The 25721-nt window shown below is 37.7% G+C and overlaps 1 protein-coding gene across 2 annotated transcripts in view; it reads left to right on the forward strand.

Moving 5' to 3' along the window:
* The window catches only part of DCAF10 (DDB1 and CUL4 associated factor 10), a 43748-nt gene extending 19121 nt beyond the window's left edge, over positions 1–24627 (forward strand). Inside the window, exons 3-7 of one of the 2 annotated variants that reach the window (XM_025912833.2) lie at positions 4470–4667; positions 13025–13227; positions 15463–15573; positions 18447–18592; positions 19374–24627. In XM_025912833.2, the coding sequence (XP_025768618.1) occupies positions 4470–4667; positions 13025–13227; positions 15463–15573; positions 18447–18592; positions 19374–19742 (1027 nt within the window). In that variant the 3' untranslated portion in view covers positions 19743–24627. The remainder of the gene's footprint in view (positions 1–4469; positions 4668–13024; positions 13228–15462; positions 15574–18446; positions 18593–19373) is intronic. The other variant, XM_086683525.1, reaches the window with a different exon arrangement.
* The last annotated feature ends 1094 nt before the right edge of the window (positions 24628–25721 follow it).

Genomic DNA, 25721 nt, shown 5'->3' on the forward strand with positions numbered 1-25721 from the left:
TCCAGAACTGTTATAGTCATATGTTGGTGTCTGATGGGGACATATGGGGCAGTTTTATAATTCATAAATTCATAGGTTTCAGTGTGTGGAGTGTCTCCTGCTTATTAGGGACTATGAAGTTAAAAAATATATTTATTAACTTATTAGGCTAGACAGTTTTAATTTGAGAAGTTTGAGCCAGATTTCCAAGGGTTTGTCTACTACTTTACATTCTCTGCATCTGCTTCCTTTAGGATAAGAATTATGGGTACTTTAACTGGTCTCCTAATCTACATTCTTAATTTTCTGTAATTTATTCTCTTCACCAATGATTCTTCAATATCAAGATTTTTTAACAGGTAAAACTTTGAGGCAAAATGAGAAACCTAAATTCAAAGTGTTGAATTTTTCATCAAGGTAAATTTGTTCAATTCAAATTGTTAGCTTTTGTTCCAAGATAATATTCTTTGTACATCATTGGTATTAAAGTATCTTTCATGCAACATTGGTAATTTTTCAGTGGCCTAATTTTTCAGTGGCCTTATGATAAAAATTTTAAAGCTGATCCCCCACTTTATTTTTTATGAAAATACAAAAGTTTTGAAAACTTGGCCACCTCAGAGATCTTTCTGAAACTCTTCTCTAATCGTGTCATTCTCTTGCCAAAACCCTTCAGGGTGGACCACTGGGCAGTATAATCCCACTGGAGTTTTGAATCCATATGTACTTTAAGTATTTTCTGTAGACTAAATAAAATAAAATCTTTCCCCTAAATTTCTTATTTATATTTTTAAGTTTTTATTTATTTATTTTGAGAGAGAAATAGAGTGCAAGTGGGGGAGAGGCACAGAGAGGAGGAGAGAGAGAATCTCAAAGCAGGCCCCTCACTGTTAGTGCAGAGATCGATGTGGGGCTCAAACCCATGAATTGTGAGATCATGACCCCAGCTGAAAGCAAGAGTCAGATGCTTCAACCAACTTAGCCAGCCAGGTGCCCCATCCTGTAAATTTTTTAAATGTATGAAGATGCTCTATGTTGATGATCAATTTATTTTAAAAGTTTGATTCTCCATTAGCCTTTTGTCATTGTGTATGTTTTTCAATCATATAATTACTGTCAGGAAGTCATTAAAATATTTTTATTTTAAAAAGCCTAATCAGTAAAGATAAAACCATAGGAGAAAAATGAACTTGATAATATAATCACTAAAATTTTGATATAATAAGAAAATACATAAATCACATAGAAGGACAGATGCATATGTGGCGGGGCACCTGGCTGACTCAGTTGGTAGACTGTGCAACTCTTGATCTCAGGGTCATGTTGGGCATAGAGCCTACTTAAAAAAATTAAAATGCTATGAAATTCAAAGAAGTATATGTGCAAAAAATATTCAACATACTATCTTTGAAAAACTGAGCTATATTATCGTTACTATAGAGAATTTATAACTTGGTAATAAAAATAATACAGCAATAGGAAAATCAGCAAGGAACATGAATAGCAATTCACAGGAGAAATATAATCTTCCAATTAGTATGAAAAATGTTCTACTTTACTAAAAATAAAAGTTTCAATTTAGATTTTTTTTTTTTTCCTGGCATTTAAGAGAATTAAAAAATTAGAGAAATGGATACCCCTGACTGCTGGTGGAACTACAGTTTGGCTGTGTGTATCAAAAAAGCCTTATATTTTTTAAAATCCTTTTTTATTTAACAATAAAACTTCTGGGAATGTACTTAGAAAAATAAGGATGTGATTAATATTCAGCTGTTGGGATGTTCATCACTGAATAGATGGAAAAAACTGGAAGCAATGTAAACATTCAACAGTTGCTTGTTTTAAAAAAAAAATTTTAAGGTTTATTTTTTTTGAGAGAGAGAGAAAGAGCACAAGTCGGGGAGGGGCAGAGAGAGTAAGAATCAGAAGCAGGCTCCAGGCTCTGAGCTGTCAGCACAGAGCCTGATGTGGGGCTTGAACTACGAACTGCAAGATCATCACCTGAGCCCTTAAGTGGGATGCTTAACCGATGAGCCACCCAGGTGCCCCTATTAGTTTTTAAGAAAGAAAACGGTGGGGGGGGGGTGCTGGTGGGTCCATCGGTTCAGCTTAAGTCATGATCTCACGGTTCATGAGATTGAGCCCCACAGTGGTCTCTGCAATAACAGTGCAGAGCCTGCTTTGGGATTCTCTCTCTTTCTCTCTGTCTCCCCCTCTGCTGCTCACCCTTTCACTCTCTCAAAATAAATAAATATTTAAAAATAAATAAAACCAAGGATGATGTATCATTTATAAAAAAAATATTATGGTTCATTCATACAGTGAATCTATTCAGCCATTAAGAATGATTTTGTTGGGCTGCCTGGGTGGCTCAGTTGGTTGAGTGTCGGACTCTTGATTTCGGCTCTAGTCGTGATTTCGTGGTTTGTGGGATTGGGCCCCATGTTGGGCTCTGTGCTGACAGCGTGGAGCTTGCTTAGAATTGTCTCTCTCCCTCTCTCTGCCCCTCCTCTGCTTGCTGTCTCTCTCTCTCTCTCTCTCTTTCAAAATACATAAACATTAAAAAAAAAAAAGATTTTGTCAATCTTTAATAACATGGCAAAATAATTATGATATTAGGCTTGCAATATAAGAATTAGGCTACATATCAATAACTGTAGTTATTTTTATGGTGGACTTTTTCCATTTAAAAAGATATTTCCAACAGGCATGTATGCATAATATAAAAATATTGGGAATCGCTATAGAATAAATCCATGATATATTCTCTATTTATATCTACTTTGCCGCACACAACACTCTAACTGCCGTTGCCTCTCAGAGTATACCATCCCTCCACATGCCTCTTTACTTTTGCTTACCCCTTTGGCCACTTAGGGAGTGTCTGCTCATGTTATTTGTTTATTTATTTTATCTTTGAGAAAGAGAACATGAATGAGGGAGAGGCAGAAAGGGGGGGGGAATCCAGTGTGGGGCTTGATTGTAGGAACCATAAGATCTGATCTGAGCCAAAATCAAGAGTCAGCCACTTAACAGACTGAGCCACCCAGGTGCCCCTGCCTGCTCATCTTTTAAAGTTGGTTCAAATGACACTACCAGGAGGTCTTTCCTAACTACCCTTTTCTTTGCTTATTCCACACAATTATTTTGTATAATTATTTATAATTTCTTCTCCACTAGGCAGTGAACTCCTATCTCAATCACTAATAATAAATATTTGTAAGTGCTTGTTATGTACCTGGCACTTTGTGTGTTGGGTACTACAGATCTAACAATGAACTGTGCAGACAGTTCCCCTGCCTTCAAGGAATTTATAGCCTTATGAAATTATTCCTTACACTGTAATATTAAATGTTATGATAGACTTATAGAGTACTTTGGGAGATTAGAAGATTGGTGAATCTACCCCAGGCTGGATAGTGAGATAAGTCTTCCTGGAGGAATTAGCCAAATAAAAAGAAAGCAAGCGTTAGCCAGGTCAAGGGGTAGGAGGAAGGTGGTTTCAAGTAGTAGACACAGCTTGTACAAAATTCTGGAATTTTAAAACCATGTTAAATTTTAGGAAGGTCGTTATGATATTTGTGGTTACTGGGGTTGATTTCTGATAAAAAATAATTACGTATAATTTTATCTTGAAAGAAGCTCCAGAATTCATTTCTTATTTCTGTAAGACATTAGGGAATTTTATGTAACAGCATAGCTAGGGCATCCTAATGTTGAATTAGGCAGAAATTCAAGGGTGATTGGTAGATTTGTTATTTTTTAAGTATTTGTATAAAATATATTCTAAGGATTGAGAAGTCAGTGTAAAATAATAAAAAGTTTGAATTATGAACTTGAAAGTGAACTCCTATCTCAATCACTAATAATAAATATTTGTAAGTGCTTGTTATGTACCTGGCACTTTGTATTTTAATTATCTACCCTGTAATCTTAACTGGTTCTAATGTTGCTAAGTATGATTATTTGGGGAATGCCTTTCTTTGAATTAATAGATTACAAACATGGCATTTTAACAGAAATTTTTGTATGTAAATGTCTTCTAAACAGGAAGACATTACTTGTAGCAGAGTAAATATTTGTTACAATTATGAACCTTTACAGCTTAACATATCTCGCTCTGCAATCAAGTCTTTAAAATCTCTGTCTCCTATTGTCTCTCACCATTTGTGTTTCCTATTATACAGATTCTAAAGTTCTTGCTCTTTAGCACTGTTCTCCAAATACCCACCCCTATTTCCATTTCCAAATAAAAATCAATAATACAAAGCAAATGGATAAAGTTGCATTGTGGTCCTCATTAAGTCATAGTATCTTTCCTTGTGATCATATGAATTCTACTTACTGTTTATTGTATATCAGAATCACTGGGTTTATACAGTAAGTTTGTAGTCCTTTTTTGTTTTCTTGATTAGGTAATATAGAGACTATTTCTCAAATTTTCTTTAACAAGAGATTAAATAAACCAGTTTTTCTTTTCTGCTTTGTAGATTTCTTGATAACCGGCTGTTTGCTACCTGCTCTGATGACACTACAATAGCACTGTGGGATCTGAGAAAATTGAACACCAAAGTATGCACTTTACATGGTCACACTAGCTGGGTGAAGAACATCGAATATGATACTAATACAAGACTCTTAGTAACATCAGGATTTGATGGAAATGTCATTATTTGGGACACCAACAGGTTTGTGAATGGGAGACCATGTTAGGATTGTGAACAAAAAATTTGTTTAAGATGGTAACTAAATTCAGAGATTTGTCTTAGCTTTTCTGTATCTTTAAGGAGGAAGAACCTGCCTTTGGGAAAAACAATAAAAAAAATGATTCCATCTTTTGTTACTTGCACTTAGTCATATATTGCAAGTAAAAAATTTGGAGAAAATTATATGGAAAGGAGACCAAGTAGTATAGTTAATGATGAAAACTGGTTTACAAGTTGAGTTTCCTAAATTTAAGGACTTTAAGGAAAAATACTATTTTCTCTATGGAACAGAAATGTTTTTCATTCTTTGGTCCTTTGATTCTAAATCTATTTATTTTGTAACTTTTGTACTTGTTTTTCATGCATCAAAGAGTACTTTCTCATTTGGAGTGGTACCGATCCATAGGGGGATGTTTGGAAGTAAATGTATCATGCAGTTTTAGTTGTTAATATGGGAGAAGAGAGGATTTCTACTGGCGTTTAATCAGCAGGGATCTGAGTTTCTAAACATCCTGCATGGGACAGTTTACACAGTCAACTAATAATCTACAGTGTCAGTAATGCCTCTGTTGTGAAATACTTCAATGTCTCCTTATAGAGAAATTGACCATTTAAAGAGTTGAAATTTGAGAAATGATTAGAATATACCTATTGCTGGGGCACCTGGGTGGCTCATTTGGTTAAGCACCCGACTTCGGCTTGGGTCATGATCTCACAGTTCATGAATTCAGGCCCCACATCCAGCTCTGTGCTGACAGCTCGGAGCCTGGAGCCTGCTTCTGATTCTGTGTCTCCCTCTCTTTCTGCTCCTCCCCTGCTCATGCTCTGTCTGTCTCTCAAAAAATAAACATTAAAAAAAAATTTTTAAATATACCTGTTGCTAGCTGTGGTGAAATGACAATACAGTGATATACAGGACCATTTCTGAAATATTCTTTTCAGAGGTCATATGTAAAAAGACAGGGGATATATTTTTTTTAATGTTTATTTTTGAGAGAGAGCAAGCGAGAGTGCACAAGAAGGGGTGGGGCAGAGAGAGAGGGAGACACAGAATCTGAAACAGGCTCCCGGCTCTGAGCTGTCAGCACAGAGCCTGACATGGGGCTCCAACTCAGAAACAGCAAGATCATGACCTAAGTTGAAGTTGGACACATAACTGACTGAGCCACCCAGGTGCCCCAAGATGGGATATTTTTAAAGATTTGTAACTATGCATACTGTTTCAGCAAAGGATATATAGATTATCTTTGAGACACAAATAACTGTTAAAATTTATTTTTTAAATTTAGAAATAAAACTTGAATAGGAATATGAATGGTAACTTCTAAATTAGTGGACAAAAGCTATTAAAACATGATCAATCCAATAGAGGCAGAGAAGGGAGGGGAAATCATTAAAAAAATACAGGTAAATCATGAAGCACAAAAATATGGTAGGCAGATAATCCAAATATCAATAATTGCAATAAATATATATGGACTAAAGTAGCCATTTAAAAGACAGATGGGGTTAGATTGGATTAAAAAAGAAAACCAAACTATATGTTCTTTGTAAGGGACACACCTAAAACATACCAATGAAAAAATCTGAAAGTAAAAGAATGGGGAAAAAATAACAGGCAAATTCAAATCAAAGAAAAACAGTTACATCTCCATTGATAGCAGACAAAAGAGAGTTTAGGGCATAAAGCATAATTAGTGATGAAAAAGGTACTATATTAATTAAAAGGTTTATTTCACTGGAATATAAAATTCTTATATGTATCTAATAAACATAGCTTCAAACCATAAAAAGCAAAAATGGACAGATTATAAAAAAAAATATTTTCCGTATCAGTGGAAAATATTAAGCCATTCTCTCATTTACTAATAGATAAAATAGGCCAAAAAGTTAAAAAGACCATAGGAGATTTTACTGTTAATAAACTTGGTTTATTAGGCATATTTAGAATTCTCCCAACACATAGTGAATACATCCTCTGAAGCAAACTCAGAATATGTACAAAAGGAGAGCATGTACCCGACTACAAAGTAAGTTTCAACCAGTATCAGAGATTTGTTATCACACAAATGATTTTCCCTGACCTCAGTATAGTTTAATTAACAGAGGTAACTATAAATTCCCATATTTGGGTTTATAAACTCATTTCCTAAATAATTCATGGATTGAAGAAGAAATTATTAGTGAAATCAGTAAACTAAAAATTAGTGAACTAAGCATTTTATCAAAAAAACTGAAGGGCACCTGGGTGGCTCAATCGGTCGAGCCTCTGACTTCGGCTCAGGTCACGATCTCACGTTTTGTGAGTTCGAGACCCGCGTCGGGCTCTGTGCTGACAGCTCAGAGCCTGGAGCCTGCTTTGGATTCTGTGTCTCTCTCTCTCTCTGACCCTCCCCCTTCATGCTCTGTCTGTCTCAAAAATAAATAAACATTAAAAAAAATTTTAAAAACAACTGGGAAAAGATTAAAAAGTAAACCCAATTAAAGTAGATTATGGAAATGATAAAAGAAATTAAAGCCTGTGTTTTGAAAAAGCCAATTGAAATTGCAATTATCTGGTAAGATTCGTTAAGAGAAATCAGACAAAAGATAATCTTAACCATAAAAAAAGGAGACAATAAAAAGTATACAATAAGATAATAAGTTCACCTTTATGCCAGTATACTTGAAAACTTTGATGAAGTAGACAGTTTACTCAAAATCCTTAGCAAAACTGATCAAGAGAAATAGAAAACCTGAAATAGACCTATCACCTGGACTGATTATTTAACCAATATGTACTGATTTATCTGAAGTAGTTGTTAAAATATTAAACTTCTTCTGTATTAAATGATAAATAGCCACTATCCTGAATCATCCCCAGGTGGTCAAATCCTGTCACCTTCTGGTTACCCAGGCCCTTTTGGGGACACTTCCTTCAAGATCTCTCTATGATCTAGTAGCTAAAGTCCCCCTTAAAACACCTCTCCCCCTTTGGGGTGGGGGTTGTTCAGCATCTCATTTAATTCTGAGAACAGCCTCATGAGTTAGATAACTATTACTATCCCATTTTAAAGCTAAGGAAACCACAAAGTCAGAGACGTTGGGTAACTTGCCCACATGACTGTCATTAAGACAGTAAAATATAAGCCAAGAGTCAGACCCTGGTTTACAGACTGCTGAGAGGTACCCTTTGCTGATGGGAGTTTTAGGATATTACAGTAAAGTAATTCCCAGACCCAGTTCCAACACTGCCAACCACATCAATTCTCACTGGCTAGTTTTTTGCATTGCTGGTTATTTAAATATTCTGAATATTGCCTCTGCTATAGCCATTAAAGAAATAGAAAGTATCAATTAAAATTTAATAAAACAGCAGGCCTGTCAGTTTTACAGGTGACTTCTACCAGATTATATAGGAAACAGAACACTTCAATTTTATTAAGTTGTTCAAATTCCAGAAAAAGGGGGAATTCTCCTTACCTCATGTATAAAGTTAGAGTGACCTTAATACCTAAACCCAACAAAGATAATATTAGAAGAAAAAAATTGAAAGGTCAGTCTGCAATGTGAATGTAGATGCAAATATTCTAAACAAAAGGAAACTGAATCCTGTAAGTTATTAATCAAAATATCATGGCCAAGTTTGGTTTGTTCAAGGCATCAAAAGATATATCCAGGGCGCCTGGCTGACTTAATAGAGCATGTGACTCTTGATCTTGGGGTCATGAGTTCCAGCCCCACGTTGGGTGTAGATTACTTACAATCTTAAATCTATCAATAGAAGTTATATTAAAATTCTATTAATTTATCACATTAACAGGTTAAACCAAAAGTCCATATGATTGTTTTCATCAAGGAATCAAATTCAACATTCGTTCATAATTAAAAACAAAGAGGGGACATTATTACCAGTCTTTAAAAAATATTTTTTTTTAATGTTTATTTTTGAGAGAGAGAGAGAGAGAGTGAGAGCAAGAGTGAGTGAGCAGGGGAGGGGCAGAGAGAGAAGGAGACACAGAATCTGAAGCAGGCTCCAGGCTCTGAGCTGTCAGCACAGAGCCCTAAAGGGGGGCTTGAACTCACAAGCCGTGAGACTGTGACCTAAGCCAAAGTCTGACCCTTAATCAACTGAGCCACCCAAGAGCCCCCATTTTTACCAGTCTTACAGAGATTGAAAGGATTATAAAGTGATACAATGAACAACTTTATGGCAACAAATTAGACAACTTAAATACCTAGAGAGTCCCAAATTATTTAAATTGACTCAAAAACAAATAGAAAATCTATAGACCTACAGACCTAAAGCAAGCTAAAAATTGAAGTGGTACTTTAAAAATCTTTCCACAATGGAAAGCCCAGTCCCAAAAGTCTCCACTGGTGAATTTTACCAAACATTTATAGAATAAATAATACCAGTCTTTCACAAACTTGGAGAAAATAGAGGAGGAGAGAATACTTCCCAACTCATTTTATGAGGCTGGTATTAGTACTCTGATACCAAACCACACAAACATCATGAGAATAATAAACTACAGACCAATATTCCTCAAAAACAAAAAGAAGAAAATAGAAAAATCCTCAACAAAATATTAGCAAATCAAACATAGTATCATGTATAAAGGATTATATGTCACAACTGAGTAGAATTTATCCCAGGAAAACAGGGTTGGTTTAATATCCAAAAATCAATTAATGTACTATATCATATTCAATGCAATCCCTGTCAAGATTCCAGCTGCCTTTTTTGGACAGATTGTCAAACTGATTCTAAAATTTATATGGAAATACAAATGACCCAGAATAGCCAAAACAACCTTGAAAAGAACAAAATTGGAAGACTCTCACATTTCTCAATTTCAGAACTTACTACAAAGCCATAGTAATCAAGACAAGGTGTTTACTGGCATGGGACAGGCATATAAATGAGGAACAGAATTGAGAATCCAGAAATAAACCATTGCATTTATGATGAGCTGATTTTCAACAAAGGTATCAAGGTAATTCAGTGGTTCAGGAAAGGATAGACTTTTCAAAAAATGATGTCTGTGCAACTGGATATCCAGATGCAAAGAGATGAATTTAGACCCTTATCTTACATTAAAAAAAAGCAATTCAAAATGGATTTCAACCTGAATATAAGAGCTACAATCATGTATCTCAGAGGAGAAAACTTGGGAGCAAATCTTCTTGCAAACCAAAGTATGAGTGATTTAACAAATTGATAAAATGGACTTCATTAAAATTAAAAACTTTTGTGTATCAAATGACACCATTAAGAAAGTGAAAAGAAAGACTATAGTATGGGAGAGAATATATATCTGATAAAGGATGTGTGCCCAGAATATATAAAAAACTCTTGTAACTTCTATGTACACAATAACCCAATTTAAAAATCGGCAAAATATCTACGTAGACATTTCACCAAGGAAGATATACAGATGATTAATAAGTATGTGAAAAGATGTTCAGCATCATTAGTCGTAAGGAAAATGCAAGTCAACCAAAATGAGAAATCATTTCACATCCACTAAGATGGCTTTCATTGAAAAAGACAATAACAAGTATTGGTAAGAACGTGGAGAAACTGGATCCTCGTAGATTGCTGGTAGGGATGTAAAATGGTTCAACCACTTTATAAAGCAGTTTGGTAGTTTCTTAAAATGTTAAACATAGAGTTATCATCTGACCAGCCATTGCACTCCTAAGTATGTACCCAAGGGAAACAAACACATATCACCGCACAAAGATTTGTCCATGAATGCTTATAACAGTATTATTCATAATATCCCCCATATGGAACAAATACAAATATCTATCAACTGGTAAGTGAGTAAACAAAATGTAGTATATCTATATAGTAGAATACTATTTGGTAATGAAAAGGAACAGAGTACTGATGTGCTACATCATGGATGAACCTCAAAAAAATTATGCTAAGTAAAAAAAGCCAAACCAAAAGACCACTTATTATATCATTCTATTACTATTAAATGTCCACAATTAGCAGATCTACAGAGACAGAAGTAGGCTAGTGGTTCCCTGCAACTTGGAGTAGGAATAGGAAGTGACTGCTAACGGACAGGGTAGGGTTTTTAGAATGAAGAAAATGTTCTAAAATTGGATTGTTTTGATGATTGCACAACTCCACTAAAAAATCACTTAATTGTAAGCTTAAGATGAGTGAATTTTATGACATGTAAATTATATCTTAATAAAGCTGTTAAAAACTTAACTAGAAATAGTAGGAAACTCTTCAAAAGTATACACTAAAACCTACGTGACATTTTTAAATGGTGAAACTTGTAGAGGTTTTCTCTGTAGGGGAACCTGGCTGGCCTAGTCGGTATAGCATGCAACTCTTGATCTTGGGGTCAAGAGTTCAAGCCTGACATTGAATGTAGAGCTTGCTTTAAAGAAGAACATGCCTGCTGTTACTGCTATTGTTTACCATTGTTTTGGGGTGGTTGTAGGCAGAGTCCTACTTGGTGCAGTGTAATAAATATATAAGGATTGGAAAGGAACAATTGAAAAAACAGCATTCACAGATGATATTTGTCTGTATGAAGGGTTGGTAAGCTTTCTGTAAAGGATTGTGCAATAAATATTTTAGGCTTTGTGTGCTATGTGGTTTCTGAGCAGCCATAGACAATACATAAATGAATATTGCTGTGTTCCAACAAACTTTCTATACAAAAACAAGCAATAATCCAGACTTGGCCCATAGACCAGTTTTCTGACCCCTGGTCTATATAGAAAACCTTAGAAATTCTGACAAATTATCAGAATTAGTAAGAGTTAACCAACCAAGATTGCAAGAGTTAAGATCAAAATGTAAAAATCAGTAGTGTTCCTAATCATTACAACAAACATTTAAAAAAATTTTAAGCATATAGTTTTTAGTAATTAAGAAAAAAATTTTTAATGTTTGCTTATTTTTGAGAGAAAGAGCCAAGTGCTCAAGCAGGGGAGGGGCAGAGAGAGAGAAAGGGAGACAGGATCCAAAGCAGGCCCTGCGCCGACAGCAGAGAGCCCAAGGGGGGCTTCAACTCAAGAACCGTGAGATCATGACCTGAGCTGAAGTCAGACAACTGACTAACCCACCCAGGCGCCCCGGTAATTGAAAAACTTTTTAAAAACCAGGATGGGTCAGGTCACAGATTAGACACAACTTTAAAAAACAGATTGGAAGATAGATACTGAAAAATCATCCAGAATGCAACAGAAATGAGATAGAATACATGAAAGAGCAGTTATGAGACCAGGAGAGTCAAATGTGAATGTTTCAAACATCTATTTGGAGCCCCAAAAGAATAGAGAAAATAGGTAAGAGGCAATACTGGAATAATAATGGATAATTTCCCAGAATAAATGGATATTAATCTTACAATTTAGAAGGTCAAATGAATCCCAATACAGTAGAAATCCAAATTTAGACATATCAGAGTGAAGCTGCAGTACTCCAAAGACAAAGAGAAGGTAAGCCCAAAGGGGGAAATATCCAAATAAACAATTGACTAATAGCACCTACAAATAACAACAGGGTTAGGGTTAGGAAGCCAGAATTCAGTGGAATATTATCCCCAGTAGTCAGAAAGAATTGAAGTACATAGCTGAGTACATAACTGAAGTTGTGTACTCAGCTAAATCTTTAATCATAAAAGAAGAGTAGGGGTGCCTGGGTGGTTCAGTTCGGTTGAGTGTCCAGCTCTTGATTTTGGCTCAGGTCACAATCCCAGGGTTGTGGGATCAAGCCCTGTGTCAGACTCTGTACTGAGCATGGAACCTGCTTGAGATTCTCTCTCTCCCTCTGCCTGTCTCTTCCAGGCATAAAGAGGGAAATTTCTCCTCCATAAAGAGGGAAATACAGATTTTCAGAACAACATAAAGTGAGAGTTTACCTCAACAAAGTCTTACCTAAAAATATATACTTCAGGGGTTGCCTGGGTGGCTCAGTTAAGTGTCCAACTCTTGATTTCAGCTTAGGTCATGATCTCACAGTCGTGAGCTCGACTCCCACATCAGGCTCCATGCTGGGTGTGGAACCTGCTTAAGATTCTCTCTCTCCCCCTCCCCCTCTCCCCTTCTCTGCTCACTCACTCTCTCAGAAAAAATTAAAATTAAAAAAAAAATATATATATATACACACACACGCACTTCAGAAAGAAAGAATAAAATGGAAAGTTGGAGATGAAAGAAGGAATGATGAGCAAAACAACCAAATTTGTTAATTGTTAATGTCCGTAAAGCTAAGTACAAATTGACTGTAAATTCTAGTTGGACGTTCAGAATTATGACTATCAACCAAATCCTTATATTTATGATAATTCTAGGTTTTGTTGGTTTGATTTCTTCTGTAGGTGTACAGAAGATGGGTGTCCACATAAGAAATTCTTTCACACACGTTTTCTCATGAGAATGAGATTAACACCAGATTGTTCGAAAATGTTGATCTCAACGTCCTCTGGATATCTCTTGATTTTGCATGATCTTGACTTAACCAAGTCTTTAGAAGTAGGCAGCTATCCTATTTTGAGAGCAAGAAGAACTACATCAAGTTCAGGTAAGCTTTTCTTTTTTGATCAAAGAAAGTTTTCCAAAGAATCTCACACAAAGGGATGGCATATGTTTCCATTCTGAGAATGATAGCAGGAGAAAGGGAAGAAAATTAGAAGATATTTTTTGGAAAGCCCAGTGAGAGCTTTTTTCCCAAGGAAGTATGACCTATATAAATCTCTGACATAGCATAAATCAATGCTTCTGTATCACAAATGATCTAGGGCAAAGAACTAACTCTAAAAATACTTCCTTTTAGCTATGCTATCCAGAAATCTTTCATCAATTATCTAAATCATCACTACCTCAAAAATCAGTGGTAGCCCAAGGTAGTATCAATCTTTTTAAGTCCTTCTGGAACCCAGCAGAGCTTTTAAGATATATTCAATATATGGGGCACCTGGGTGGCTCAGTTGGGTAAGCATCTGACTTTGGCTCAGGTCATGGTCTCGCGGTTCATGGGTTCCAGCCCTGTATCAGGCTCTGTGCTGACAGCTCAGAGCCTGGAGCTTGCTTCGGATCCTGAGTCTCCTTCTCTCTCTACTTCTCCCATGCTTGCACTCTGTCTTTCTCAAAAATAAATAAACCTTAAGAAAAAGATATATTCAATATAGAATTTTAAGTCTCTATTATATCCTAGACTATAAGATGTCCATACCCAGGTAGCTGGTGCCATCCTATTTCACAGCCCCTAAATACCCTCTTGCTAAAGCCCTATTTTTCCTGTTGCTGATTCCATTAGACTTCAGTGAAATTGGGGCTCAGAAAAACTTATGCACCATAATTCATCTACATTTTATATGATAGACACTATATTTCATCACCTTTGGGAAGAAGAGGGCTGTTCCAGGAACATAATTTTGTGTTTACCCAGACGTAAGCATTTGGAACACATAATGTTTATTTATAAATTGCTATTTAAAATTGGCTTCAGATGGTTGGACTCTTTCTCTTGTCTATATAGGGCCACCTTTGAAGATTCCTTTGGGATTATGCAGGCCTCATTATACTGCATTTGCCCAATTTACTGCTAAAAGTAGAAATTTAAGTTTTACCAACGTATTTGTAAAGCAAGGCATTTCCTAAATATGTGAGTAGAGTCCTTTTACATTCAGAAATTTATTTTTAGGTTAAACATTAGTAATCAGCTTAGTGAGAAGTAGTGATTTTAGAAGGTCTAGTTGGTATTTTTTTTAATTCAAAAACCAAGAATGTTTTGTCTTCTAAGGTTAATTCTGATAATAACCTCAAAGGGAATTAGATTAAGAAGTCTTCATGAAAGTGTGGGGCCACTAGAAGAGTGTGATGAAATAGATTGCTATTTGGAGGAATACATCAGACCCAACCATCTGAGGATTTTTCTACAGATTTCAGTATAGAGTTTGTATTGCATTTCAAAGATAGTATTCACATAATTTCCAGAATGATTTTCGAATTTTTTGGCATGCTTAAGAAGGATCATTTAATGTTCTCAGTAATGGACTTGGTGTTTGGACTCTATTCTAAGATTAAATAAACAGGTTGAACTCCTCCATTCTCGTGTTTATTGAATTTTCTTGTTCTATTTTACTACAGAAATGATGGGCAACCCAAAGATGCTCCTATGTTTGTTTGGTGTGTCATTTTTATTCCACTTAAGTCATTGGTAGAAGAGATTTTATTTTTTATTATTTTCTAATGTTTTTATTTTTGAGAGCGAGCGAGCAGGGTAGGGGCAGAGAGAGAGGGACAGAGGATCCGAAGCAGGCTCCAGGCTCCAAGCTGTCAGCACAGAACCTGATGCAGGGATCGAACTCAAGCCGTGAGATCATGACCTGAGCCAAAGTCGGACACTTAACCAACTGAGCCACCCAGGTGCCCCTGAGATCTTATTTTTTAATGTTTATTTATTTTGAGAGAGAAAGCGTGCATGAGCAGGGGAGGGTCAGAACAAGGGAGAGAATCCCAAGCAGGTTCCATGCTCACAGTTCGTGAAATATGACCTGAGCTGAAATCAAGAGCTGGATGCTCGACTGACTTGAGCCCCCCAGCTGCCCCGGTAGAAGAGATTTTAGAAAGGGGCCAGGCCTTAGAACACTTCAAAGAGCTGCCCTCCCTACCTCAGTCTTATAGGCCAGCTGTACGTGGGCATGTACTTGCCAGGTTTCAGATGGACTTTAACAGTATGCTTCAACTAAATGATTAAAAAGTTAAGAGACATTAAGTTTTGCTAAGTTTATTGTCAGCTTTTTGTATTTTCAAGATCTGACCACTTCAGGTTCATCTGGTCCTAGAGTTTCTGGTTCACCTTGTCATCATAGTGATTCTAATTCATCTTCTGAGAAACACATGTCACGAGCCTCACAAAGAGAAGGTAGGTTAACAGTTGGATTTTATAATTTACAACAGATTCTACCAAATAGCTTTCTTTAGTTTAGTTTTAATCCATACAAACAAAAGCCAATAAAGAAGAGGTTATTCTCTGTCCCTCAGTCATTTTCAAAAGTCTAACCAGAGTCTCTAGGGTTGAGTATCTTGGGCTTAAATCTTTGTTGGAATTTGAGCTTTGGTTTTATTTACTGGACTTAGTTTGGTCTAAATTGGAGAAAAAGTAGGTAGGACATGTAGATTGCAATCAAAGTTTTTATGGCAATTAAATGAGATTATGCATGTTATGGTCCTGTATAAATATGAAGTAGTGACTTGTCAGGTGCTTGTGAAAATTGCTTGGTTCCAGCCCAGTAGCCTTTTTGCTCTGCCATTTCTTTATCTGAGCAGCACCTGATAGCCTTAGAGGGATTGTGGGATACAATCTGTCCCCACTCTGCTTTTGCCAGTTTTCTCCCACCGCTCTGGCAGAACTAGCTATATAGCCTATTCTTTCCACTCCCTGTGGGAAGTGCTTTCTACTACCTATGCAGACTTCACCTACCTCTCCATCCCAGTTCACATCTAAGCTGTTACAGCACTTTTTGTTTGTCCTCCTCCTTGTGGACCGATGGCCAAATGTGAGGTGGGGGTTTTGTTTTTGTAATTTTGGGTCACCTTTTGGAGAAGAGCATGGCTTCTTTCTAGACCTTTAGGGGAGGGACTATCCATTAGACCTCTATTTTGTGTTTTCCCTGGGCAGCCTCCCTGGTAATGCTTGATAATTGCATACTTGATTATTTTGCATGACTACTTGTTTGTAGACTGGTTTGAGAGCCCTTCCTAAACCTAGAGCCTATCTACTTTTCTCCACATATTCAAGACTGTGATGTTTAAGGTTAAAAATTCCTGTTAAATTTAGAGATTTATGCCCAGATGTGAAATATTTTTGATTTGAAACTTACTGTATCAGTTCTACCTGTTCTTCTACTGTGGCTATGGAAAACAAGCTAAGGCTCTTAATAATCATTGAGAAAAATCTTTATTGATTGAACCATCCATGAGAAAAAGAAACTCAAGAATAGTTAACATGGTTGTTTGTTGAAGTGGTAACCCCAAAAACCAAACCACACAGCAGTTTCATGATATAAAGTTGGCAACTGGAGAAGAGACGGTGTACAGAGAGCCTAGACACAGCACAGAGAAGAAGGTGGGGCTCATACATAAGGGTGCTCTGAATGTTGGCAATCCTGCGTCTTCAGGGCGTCAGGATATGTTAGCACCATACTTTGGCAAGACACAGTAGCTATATGGAACGGAGGCTCTCAAACTCATTTCAGGATTAGAACTTTTCTTTTTTTAAAGTGATCTCTGTACCCAGCGTTGGGCTTGAACTCAGGAGCCCGAGATCAAGAGTCAGATGGTAACCAACCGAGCCAGCCAGGCACCTCTAGAACTCTATTTTTGACGTGAAATCTGCTGTAGATTGTAGCATAAAGTGCAGACACTCTGGCGAAATTAAGGAGGTCCTTGACCAGTCTTCCCTACCTCTTCCCCACGCGGTTCCCTCCTTTTGCCAGCTCTGGAGGAACCTCCAAAGAGCACAGCTCAAAAACCACTACTTACCTATTTAGATGGGTTTCTTTTCTGCATTTGTTAGATTTTCAAAATTGATTCTCGAATAGTTATTTTTCTCTAAAATTGTTATTAAAGTTCAGTCACATGTGAAATCATTATTTGGGTATAGTTTGGTTGTAACAATGTAATTTAGAGCTTCACAGGTTTCCATCAATGCTGTAGTAATCTAAAGGGAATCTTTTAAAGAAGATAACGCATTTGAAAAACAATTTACAAAGGGTCTGACAGAGGGAGCTCATAATCCTCGAAGCAGCTCCTTCCACAGGTAGAGAAGTGTGGAAATCTTTCTCTTGATATTAAATTTCTAAACTGCTTTCTTTATAATGTGTATGAAAGTGGTTCTCCACATACCTGAGGGAGAGGACAGAACTCCTGTTAGTAATGACTGACTGCACCACTTTTATTGGGCGCTGGGCAGAAGGACGTGAGGGGCCATAACAGAGTGCGGGGCATATGTATGACTGCGAGGTCTCCCTGCCCCTTGTATGTGAAATATTCTTCCTCACCTCTAAAATTATAGGTCTGTTTGTCGTTTAGAGTATTGTCCTTGGGGACCGGAAGTCCTGCTCCTTGCACACATAATAGCCTTTATTTATATTAAAGGCAGCCTTCATAGCTTCCAATTATTTCCTTCTCTGGACTAGAGAGCACTTCCTTTGAGGATGAGAATTACCTTTTACTTTTCCAGATTCCTTTCATATGACATTTTTTTTTTTTTTATTATCTCTTTTAACGTTTATTCACCTTTGAGAGAGACAGAGTGTGAGTGGGGGAAGGGCAGAGAGAGGGAGACACAGAATCCGAAGCAGGCTCCAGGCTCTGAGCTGTCAGCACAGGGCCCGATGCAGGGCTTGAACTCAGAAACCGTGAGATCATGGCCTGAGCTGAAGTCGGATGCTCAACCGACTGAGCCACCCAGGCGCCCCGACATAACTTTGATTCTTAAAGAGTTTTCTGAGATGTAGATTCTAATCAAAAGGACCTCTAGTCAGCTTTAAGGCCTTAGTCTTAGGTCACTGATTCCTGCTGCGGGAACTTGGATTCTTTAGTTCTACTCGTACCTTTTCCCCATACACTGAGGGGCACCATAGTTTTTGTTTTTGTTTTCTTTTACATGTGGTAGCACAAGGGACTGACAAAGGAATGAAGGCCGGGGCAGGGGTGGCAGCCAGAAATCAAAGCTTTGATGGGCTGCCTCAGTCCTTTGATAATACAAATCTCACATCCTAACTTTCTTATCAGGAGTTTCACCACGAAATAGTCTTGAAGTCTTAACCCCAGAAGTTCCTGGTGAGAGAGACCGTGGAAACTGCATCACATCCTTACAGCTGCACCCGAAAGGCTGGGCCACACTCCTTCGGTGCTCAAGCAACACTGACGACCAGGAGGTAGGAGCGGCAGCACGCCACCTTCCAGTGGGGTTGCCTGAGCGAACAGTCACGGCCGTGTGTGCTCATGGTGTGTTTGTACCTTGAACCCCTCCCTCCTCCTCTCCAGTGTCTGTGGCAGACTGGGAAATACTTTAAAGCAGTATCAGCTCAGATTGTGCCCAGCTTCTGAATCCTTGCCCCCTTCATCTCGTCACAGATCCTCTTACATAGGAAACCTTAGAAGGAGACTACTAAGGTAGCCAAGCTAGCTAAATATAAGGTTTTGCTAAGTCAGTTGAGTATTATAATTTGCTCTTTTTAAAAACCAGGGGAAACTGGGAAAGGACTAAACCGATGACTAAGGGAAAAGACCTTCTAGGACCTCATGACTCTCTGGAAAGCAGGAGTCTTTTGAGGAAGTCACAACTGAATGAAAGGATAAGAGCCTTTGAAGTGTGTAGGACGAGATGTATTTTATATTTTAGGGCTTAGGTGTCTAAACTGTGTAATTTTTTAAATATCAAGAGATTGTTGTTACTCTCACAAAAGGGAATTATTACCACAGAAGTCCCACCAGCCTGAGGGAATAACAGGCTTTAACATGCCATATGACTTCGCTTATGACGATAAGAAGGAATGGGGCCTGCACATTTTTTAACTGGGAGAGCAGTACACTCATCTGAATGATTTCTTGCAAAGATTTTGTGAATTCGGCAGTCTTTTGAGCTTTTTACAAAAAGAAATATCTAGCATTATTTGGGGCTCTGTAACTTTGGTTTGTTTCTCTTCTCTCCCCCAGTGGACTTGTGTCTATGAATTCCAAGAAGGAGCTCCCGTGCGACCTGTCTCCCCTCGCTGTTCTCTACGACTAACTCATTACATTGAAGAAGCCAACGTAGGCAGGGGTTATATCAAAGAACTTTGCTTCAGCCCTGATGGGCGGATGATTTCTTCCCCACACGGCTACGGGATTCGCTTGTTGGGATTTGACAAACAGTGCAGTGAACTTATTGACTGTTTGCCCAAAGAAGCCAGTCCCCTGCGGGTGATCCGTTCTCTGTACTCTCATAATGATGTGGTACTGACGACAAAGTTCTCTCCAACACATTGTCAGATTGCCTCAGGGTGCCTTAGTGGACGGGTTTCTTTGTATCAGCCAAAGTTTTAGGCACAACTTACATCAAATAAGGAACTCTTCTGGTGTTTGACTTATGAATTACTTCAATTCAGGTGAAGTATTTTCTTTTTAGAAGATCTTGAAAGTTTGGGTCAAGATCCCAGTTCTTATGGGTCCATGAACACACCTGTGACCTGAGTACTTGGTCGTCCAGCATCGCAGGGTCCTCGCCAAGGTAGACTCCCTGCAGCAGCATCTTTTGCCGCATTCCTCTGCTCCTGCTCACCTGTGCCGCCTGAAATTCCGTTCTGCTTCTTTTGCATGGTAGCTCTTGTCAGGTTTCTCTTCTTTCCTTGTTTTTTTTTGGATTTTGGTGTGAGTTTCGTGGACGTCTGGCAGGAGTTTGGGCTGGGTTAGGAGAAACCCGTGACACTAGTGTTGAATAAAACCCAGAAGTTTGATGTCAGCATCCTGGTCATTGAAAAAGAAATTCCATCTTCACTGAGTATACTTTGGCCTTTTAAAGTTGCTGTTATGTTTCTCTATAATGAGCACAGATAATGGCATTATTCTCATAACTGTTAGTCTTACAACAAACTGTCTTTTAAGTTTCCTGTTAAAATTATACGTATTTTTTCACCGTAGGGGAATTTTGTTGTGAAATTCTGGAAAAAATAATTACCACCTCTCTTTGTAATTTACTTGTACGAATTTAAAAATCTCTAGCATGTGTCCTTACTCGGTACTTTGTTCCTGTCAAAAACATTTAGAAAGGAAAAGAGAAGGAATGGGCTTTGGTCATTTCTGCTACATAAAAGAGGATTCATTAGGTTAGTACACTACCTGGTCACAGAGCGATGAGAACAGTGTGGCTCAGAGTTTCTGTTTTCTCTGCCAGACAATTGGACTCACTCAGGGTGACAAGTTATAGTATCGGGGTGGGGGGGATTGAGAGTATAGAGGTTGTGTTTTACTCTTTATTCCTTGAACCCGGTGGCACAAGCTCAGCCCCCTTAGCATCGGGGAGTGGGGAGCTGCAGTCCTCTCAAGCCTTGTCCTAACTACAGTAGTCAGTTACTTGGATGTCAAAGCAAAGAGCCAACACGAAGACCTCCTGTGTTTGGTTATGGAACACAGCAAGTAAAAAGGATCAAGCAGGGGACAGTCACAGGGCTGACTGCTCTGCTGAAGTAAGCAGCTTTCTTCTAGTCTCCACTTTGGGTGGTATTCTGTTTAGAAGGGATCTGCCAGAGGCCGGATCAATTGAAGCCACATGCTAGCTCTTTCCCTCTCAGATCACATTCTCTTAGGCCAGTGGTTCTCAAACATCAGGGTGCATTACAATCACTGAGGAGCTTGTGCAGAACATAGAAACCTGGCCCTTATCGTAGGAGGTTCTGATTGAGCCAGGGAGAGGACAGGAATCTATATTTTTAACAGGCACCTCAAGTAATCTTTAGGTGGTCCCTGGGCCAGAGTTTGCAAAGCACTACCTTAAACATTAGTATTTCTGTACCTCTCAGGTGCTTGACTCCCAAAAGGTGTTTTGATTAAAATTGTAGGTAGATGAAACCAATTTTAGAGGTAGAAAATGCAGTCAGTCTCATTATTTGATCTCATTGGATGAATGAGAAAAGTTAAGTGACTTGCCTAAAGTCATCTGATAAAATCAGTGGCAGAGCCAGAACTTGAATTCAAGTCTCCTAACTCCTTGCTCAGGGCAATTTCTACTGTATTCTGCTGGCTGTTAAGTCAATGATTTATGAACACTTTGTCTTTAAGTTGTATTTCTGTGACTACCCTTAAACTGGTCAATAGATTGAAAAAGGTGTGGAAGTAGATGCTGAGAATTCCAGCCGTAAGAAGAAAAGTATCTTAAATCTTATAGAAATGTCAAACCAACCCAAATACATGAATAAAACTGACATTTCTTTGTAGGACCCACCAGACAGCCATGTACACAAGTGGACGGAGCTTACATCTCACTTGGAACAATGTTGTCTCTAGGACAGATTGTAAAATTACATCATTTCACCATGGATGTTAAACTAATTGGAATTTTTTAGCCAGCAAGAAAAGTACCGCAAAGTACAATGAAAACATAGGTTTGCCATAAACTTTAAAAAAAAAACAACACACCTACATATTTAAAGGAAAATAAAATTTTGGAGGCAAAAGCACCCAATGTTAACATTAAGAATCAGCTACTAAGTACAATTACATTAATTTTTTAAAAAGGTTCCATAAATTGCATCTCTTTTGGAGAGAGTTGCATGTCATGGACTCACATGTCACCCAGCTCTGAATTTCAGTCCAGGATTCTTCAACCATTAGAGAGTTTCTGTTGTGTCAAATAATGCCCACACTCTACTACCAACCCCCCCCCCCCCCCCCCGCCAAATACCTTGCAAGGTGGGTGACATGATCACCAATTGACTTGGGAGGAAATGGAGGGTCAGAAAGGTTAAGTGATTTCCCTTAAGTCACAGAGCTGGCATCGGGTGGCAATGCTAGGATTCAAACCCGGGTCTGTTTTAATCCAAATCCTGCTTACTATTCTGCCATTTTGCCCTTTTGTTTGTAAAGGATGGGCAACTAGCCTGAGCTGGCTGGTAAACTACAGAGCTGGCTTACCTTCTGCACCATGTAAGAGAACATTTGCAAGACTGGAAATTTCCATTAGAATTAATACCATAAAACGCAGGGCGTACATACATACAGTCCATTCCTAACTGGAAAACTGCAAGCACGTTAAGTAGCTGTGAAGTAAAGGAAAATGTAAACAGCCTTGTATAAAAATAGAGCCACGGATGAGAACTAAAAATTAGCCAGCAAACGCAACAAAACAATCTTTGTCCTCTTTGAGGAACAGTCGTGATCAACAAGTCATGAGGGGGATATTAATCTGGGAATTACAGGGCATCAGGAATGCTAGACTCTTGGAGGAAACTGCGGCTTACAATTTCAAGATCTCATTTCACTTCAGAGTATAAAATCCAATCTGGTGTTTTTCACTCTAAATTTAGTCATTTTTATTCATGATAATTGGTGAGTGTATTATAATTGGTAATGTGGTATAATTGTTGCTAAACAGTATAAATTATACTTGTTTTAAAAAGCTTTCTACAGGGGCACCTGACTGGCTCAGTTGGTGGAGCATGCGATTTGTGATCTTAGGGTCATGAGTTTGAGCCCCACCTTGGTGGGGGTTGATTGCACTTAAAAAAAAAATCTTGAAAAAGTTTTCTACACAACAGTATGTTAATGGCAGTGTTGTTGAATAAGTTTGGGAACATCAAATATTTAGTAGTTTCTTATCTTTAATTATGAAAATGAAGTGGCTAAAGCAGACGAGACCCCTATCTTAATCTTTTGAAAACATGATCTTTTTTTCACAGAAGCCCAAAGAACATGTGTATTTTCTTTTTCCTTGTTACATCCGAGATGAGGCTATACCAAAAATTTTAGGAAGACAAGGAAAAGGTTCCCCACGCCTGTGTCTAGAACCAAGATCACATTATATCATGGTTAAAGTTTTGTTTTCTAGAAAGTGCAATATAGGAAAAACACCCTGAGAACCTTTTAGAAGCCTATGTTTCTGCCATTAGTCAGACTATATGGTATTGGCATCCGTAAGTATCTGTTAAAGCTTGTGTTTAGCAGGAGAATAAGTGTTAGTCTGATAACACTGATGACAATCATCCCCATTTAATGACCAGCAGCCATGGAGAGTTATGAAAATTCACTCAGTAATAGCCTGTGTTGGTCATAAAAGAAAGCATATACAGTATATGAATTTTTGGATAACTAATGCATATCTCTTAAGTGCCAAAATTTTAAACCTATAATTATTTTTGATGTAAGTCTTTCAAATAATGTTAGTATACCTTCCTGCCTTCTTAAACAGCATGCTCAGCATAATTCACTTTTTCATGATGAAAAGTAAAAGTTATATTCATGTGTTATTACAGATATCCAATTAGCTCTGATGTATGTAAAATACTTCATAAAATGTAAAGGGCTATAAAATTATGAGTTAGTATCAATTATTATAAGGTGATTCCCTCAGCCCCGAGGTATATATAATCATTTGCCTCCGGTTGCTGGTGTTTTTTTCATTAAAAATTTTTTTCTATCTGCTAAGTAGTTTGTTCTGTCTCCTACCACAGTATCCATATGCCCGCCTCTAACAGGCTCTATCTGATGTGCTGTGTTCATCTGTTATGAGCTGGGACACGAGATGACCAAGCTTGCTTGGTGTCTAAAGAGCTGCATAAGCCCTGGTTGTGCAGTCTTTGAGACAGCTCTTTTGGTTGCTTACCAGCTTTCTGACAGATTCACAATAACCTGGATTACAGAAGTTCCCAGTTAAAGCCTAGGCTAGTTATTTTCTCAGTTGCCGCTAAGTAAAATACTATAAACTAAGGATGCTGCTAGATTAAGGAATAATAGATTAAGCAACGTACCAAAGTATAGCCAATTAACAACAAAGGCTCTGTATTTGCACAGGATCCTTTGTGCTTTTAAGGAAGAAAAGAATCCGGGGTGGGGGAACAATGAAAATAAAATCCACATAGACTTGAGTATTTTTGATGCCATTAAACTTTGTCAATAACCATTAAAAATACATGTTTAAATTATCACACATTGTGATAGTTTTAGTCTCATTGCAGAGTAAGATCATACCGAAATTTATACATCTTTAGGATGATTCCCAAGGATTTCTCCCAAATAACAGAAATTATCAAAAGGAACGTTTCAAATTTACCTGTATGCTGCTTTAGTTGCAAATGAATTAATAGTGGAAATATGGGATTTATCTAAGGCTCCAAGGAACACATCTCACATATGCACACCTCGTATATGTATGTGTATATGAATGTCACTATAAATGAAAATGTCACCCAGAGACAATAAAATAATTTTAAAATTTAAATCTTGTTCATAGTATTTAAAATAGAATTTTCACCTTTCCCAAGTTTCTTCCTCATTTTAATTTCATGGTTTTTACATTAATGGTTGAATATTTGAATTTTCTTCTAAATTTCACTTCGTCTTTCATTTCCAAAATGTGCTGTTAACTTTAGATTCATATTTTTAGGAAAGTTGGAAATATTCCAGATAATAACCTAGACACCAGAAAGTTTCTCACTGAGGTACTGTTAAGTTCTTACACTAGACTGTAAGCTCCTTGAGGGCAGGGACTGTCTTACTTTTCTTGTATCCCCAGTACCCAATACAGGATCTGACAGAGTAGTTGTTCAATTAATTTATTTGTTGTATGAATCAAATGAACCTTAGCCATATGTGGCCTCAAATTCTCATGAAGCCAGAATGTGACGTGCAAATAGAGAAATCTATCGATTATGATGATGAACAGACCTTATTCATCAGAGTAAGACTTTTCCTGACCCGGGGTCAGGAAAACTAAGCATTTCTCACTGATTTGGAAAACCGCGAAACTCAAATTTTTCATTCAACAAACATTCAAATCCACACTACACGCCTTGTCCAGCACTAGGGTCTCAAGGGACAAAGATAACTAAGGTGGTGGTCTCCCACAGCTGCAGCGCTGGCTTCATGCCATGGTGTGTAACCAGTGCAGTCCTACAGAGCCCTGCACTGAGAAAAGCCCCATGCCGGCGTCTTTTTTTTTTTTTTTTTTTTTTTTTATGCCGGCGTCATCTTAAATGCTGCCAGAGGCATCTTAAAACTCTTTTTGAACAAGCAGCCCATTTTTGCACTGGGCTTCCAAATTCTATAGCTGGTCCAGCTTCAATACCATCATTGTGACACGGTGGGAACTATAAGATTTATAGTATCTTCTACATACTGTCTACTAAAGATACTCCCATCCATTGAAAGCTAGCCAGAAAGTGAATGATTGAGTTCAATGATTTCTAAAATCTAAAATTACTGGGGCACCTGGGTGGCTCAGTCGGTTAAGCGGCAGACTTCGGCTCAGGTCATGATCTCGCGGTCCGTGAGTTCGAGCCCCGCATCGGGCTCTGTGCTGACAGCTCAGAGCCT

Source organism: Puma concolor, chromosome D4 (assembly GCF_028749965.1).
Source record: "Puma concolor isolate L17-30 chromosome D4, mPumCon1.1.hap2, whole genome shotgun sequence".
In the NCBI taxonomy this organism is placed as follows: Eukaryota; Metazoa; Chordata; class Mammalia; order Carnivora; family Felidae; genus Puma; species Puma concolor.